Here is a 3626-nt window from a genome sequence, read left to right on the forward strand (position 1 = left end):
GCAAAGTTATTATGAGCCAGTTAATTTTAGGTACTTACATACTACAAAGCAATTTTAAATCTGAAACCTATTTATAGAAAATTTATTTATTTAATCTATTTATTTCTCTAGACCAAGATGGCTTTATTAAATATTTCACTCATATTATCATTAAATGGATCTCAAACTGAACACTACAGGAAAACTGATGAGAATTGGAAAAATGTGATGTAAGAGGCACTATAAGAGTGTAAGAAGGTGTATGTAGATAAGATGAATAGAAAATCATAATTTCTTATATGAAATAAGAATAAACTAGTGGGCAGTTGCATTTTGTTTGCAAAAGCTACAGCACTGGTACTATACTATATGATACTATTGTCTTGTATTTAATCAAACCAATCATTAATGGTACTGCAATAAGGAAATTATGAAAAGTTCATAAAAAACATCCCAGCCAAAATAATTAAATGTTTATTGATTTTATACACAACAATGTTAAATGACTAAAGAGCTCTGTTTCATTAAATATTTCACTGTCATCATTATTAAATGGATCTCAAACTGAACACTGCAGGTAAAAACTAAACATAAACTTATAATAGCTGAACAGAGAAACTATAAAAAGTTGCAATAAACTCTAAGCAAAGTGTGCCCAGGTGGCTGCTTTTGCAAAAATCTTTCTAATATCTGAAATTCAAGGGGTAAAACCCCATCAGATTACATCAAGAGCAGAACTTTTTGCATACAGTTATTTATAAAAGCATTTGAAATACACTGGTAGGGTAACACTGGTAATATAAGAGTGACTACTTCAACGACAGTAGAGTCTGTTAACACGTAGAATGTCATTGCGGCTCATTTCAGTGGCACGTCCAATGGAAACGTTATTGTCTGGAATAGGGAGGATGGTCGGCTCCCTGTTCTTGGAGAAAACAAACCTGGACCAACACAGTGTGGCATGAAAACAGTGAGATATGGAAATTGAAAAAAAACAAACAAAAAAAAAAAACAAACAAACCATAATTAATTTGTATAATGCTTTACCTTGAATAGTGCATGACAGAATTGTAGTCATATGGCGTGTTCAAATTGTTGGTTTTGATCTTCTTAAAATTGTGCTCTTTTCCTGTAAATACATTAATCATTTAATTGTTATTGTGTTTTTTCTTTTGTCTTCTTTGACTGACAGAACAAAGGCCTTTAGCCTGAAGTGTCTTTTTAAAAATTTATATATTTTAATGTTTTTCACTTTCAAGAGAAAATTTTTTGTGTTTAAATATTGATATTTCAAAGTCAAGTGTACAGTGGAAGTAATCTGACTTTATTAACAAGAAATAAGAAGTGAAAGTCCTGCTCTGCGCACCAGGAATAACATTTTGGAGGAGGATTTTGACATGCTCATCACGGTCACTACGAGTCTGCTCATGACGAAAGCCCAGAGCATGCAGAAGCTCATGCTGGATGATGTGATAGTAAACACAGCCATTGCGTTGTAGGGAAAGAACCTGCCTTCTACCCCTACGACCCACTGAAGAGTAGCACCTGTATAGCAATGAATAAGTGCTTAAGACTGCATTTGTTATATGAGAGTTGGATGGCAGTTATAGCAAATGTTTGACAATATGTTTCTTAAAAATAGTAATTGATATTAGGATTATTGACATACCCCTGCCTTGAGACTATATGTATGTAGTCTTTTTCGTTGGTGCGACGTACAAACTGGACACAGGTGGAATTTTTGAAGGATCTCATCGCACGCTTGATAACACATCTTTCAGAGAATGCTTTCAGAAAGAGAGAAGGTTGTTAAAGCTAGTTAATGGACCAAGCTCACATGTTACTTAGAAACCAGATAAGAAGTCATGCTCACCATACTGTCTGGAAATGACGTAGGGCACTTTAACCTTTCCATTCCTGCCCCTGGGCCACTTGCACCCACGACAAGTACATGGATCTGCATTTTGGAGCCCAGGGTACTCCGCTATGTCACCATGTGTAATGATCAAACCATCCTTCAGCTTTCCTATCCAGTAAAATACAATTGTGTACACTGAGATTTGTAGTACATGCATTATTTATTTATTTTTTTTAAATCTTAGGAAAATGTCTACAGTCTGTTTTATAATGACAGACTGAACACTGTAAGCTAGAAAGGAATTCAAAGAGCTAGCTAAGTTCAGATAAATACAACACAGCCAGTCAACTGTCACTGAGATACCTTACTTTTATTAGCATTATACCTGTAAAATGTACTGCAGTCGTTTACAAACAAAGTTTAGGCCATCATTGGAAAAGCCCAAGAATTATGCTGTACATGTTATTTCATTTCAAATAGCAGACAAAAATGCATCTTTGTACCGTAGTAAAATGTATTACTTATTTTCAGTACCATATTTGCAAAATTTTGTAATATATATGAAAAACATGGGGAGTCCAAAACCTTTTGACTGGTAGTGTATATTTCACATGCAAGTAAATATTAGCAAAACCACACAAAAAAGACACTTCTTGAACTTGTCAGAAGATTTGTCAGACAACTGTTTTTCACAAAATATTGCTGATCTGTAAGTGAAATCTGTCACTGTTACATCACAATGCTAAAGAATTTACTTGCGGTGCCTTTCCACTGCATTAATTCACAACCAGTTACTCTGTTATATCACTCTTTGCCAGGTTACCACATAAACAGATACAACATATAATACAATATATAATACCTCAATCATCAGCCTTATTTTTAAGGAAGTCATAAAGTTAAGTGCATTTTTTCTAAACCTTACCAGCATTCTTGTTGGCTCTTTCAATTATAGAAGATACAGAGAAATAATCAGGGTCATTCATGTTATCTGAAATGAACATGGTGAACTTAGTTAAAAAACATCTTTAAGATATAGATGAATTAAGAATCTGAATCAAGTAGCATCTTACCAGTCTCTTCAAAGTTCACGTTAACCATTGTCTGTTTGATAAATGTTCAAAATGTCTGTGAGCTATAAAAATAAATAAGCAATATGTCACTTGCAATTGTTAACATTTCTTTTAGCTCACCTTTATGGCACGGATTTGAAATAGACTGATGCTGAGCAGAAACAGGATGTTTTGTAGCAGATGCATGATGATGAGAGTCACATTCAGTGAAGCAGCAGAATGAGAATGCTCATGAAGAACAGTTTATATACACTCATAAGAGTTTGTCACTTCCCTATCACAGAATTAGATTCTATAAGGAACTAAACAATCTTACTTAAAAGAATAGGGTTTTTTTTGCTTGACCTTTTACATGCAACACTTTTTTTTAAAGCACTTTTGAAGCTTCTTTGAAAATTTCCATCCGTTTGAAACAAATCCTATTCCAACCGTACCACTGGCAAATATGAACTCTGTGCAAATGCTAACAGCTAACAGCTAACAGCATTAATGCATTACCCATAACATGTGATTTAATCTTCATCCAAATTATAATAACAGACAAATACATTCTGCATGAATAAAACACAAATAGTCACATTTCATAAAATGTACACAGTCTAGGTTTTTTTTTTTTCATTTATTTTTTTTAAAAACATGTGTAAAACAAGCCAGAAAATGCATACAAGGACTTGAAATGCTTGGAATGACAGATGCAAAAAATATATATATTTTAA

General features: G+C 33.4%; 1 protein-coding gene across 1 annotated transcript; it reads right to left on the reverse strand.

Annotated features, from left to right (window-relative positions):
- Positions 1-460: 460 nt before the first annotated feature.
- LOC131347756 (high choriolytic enzyme 1-like) lies at positions 461-3124 on the reverse strand. Its single transcript, XM_058382121.1, has 8 exons — positions 3031-3124; positions 2911-2941; positions 2763-2828; positions 1853-2005; positions 1649-1766; positions 1346-1524; positions 1027-1108; positions 461-920 (listed from the first exon to the last, which is right to left on the reverse strand). The coding sequence occupies exons 1-8, from the start codon at positions 3094-3096 to the stop codon at positions 794-796; spliced, it is 822 nt and encodes a 273-aa protein (XP_058238104.1). The 5' UTR covers positions 3097-3124; the 3' UTR covers positions 461-793.
- Positions 3125-3626: the final 502 nt, after the last annotated feature.

This window comes from Hemibagrus wyckioides, linkage group LG27 (assembly GCF_019097595.1).
Source record: "Hemibagrus wyckioides isolate EC202008001 linkage group LG27, SWU_Hwy_1.0, whole genome shotgun sequence".
Classification (NCBI taxonomy): domain Eukaryota; kingdom Metazoa; phylum Chordata; class Actinopteri; order Siluriformes; family Bagridae; genus Hemibagrus; species Hemibagrus wyckioides.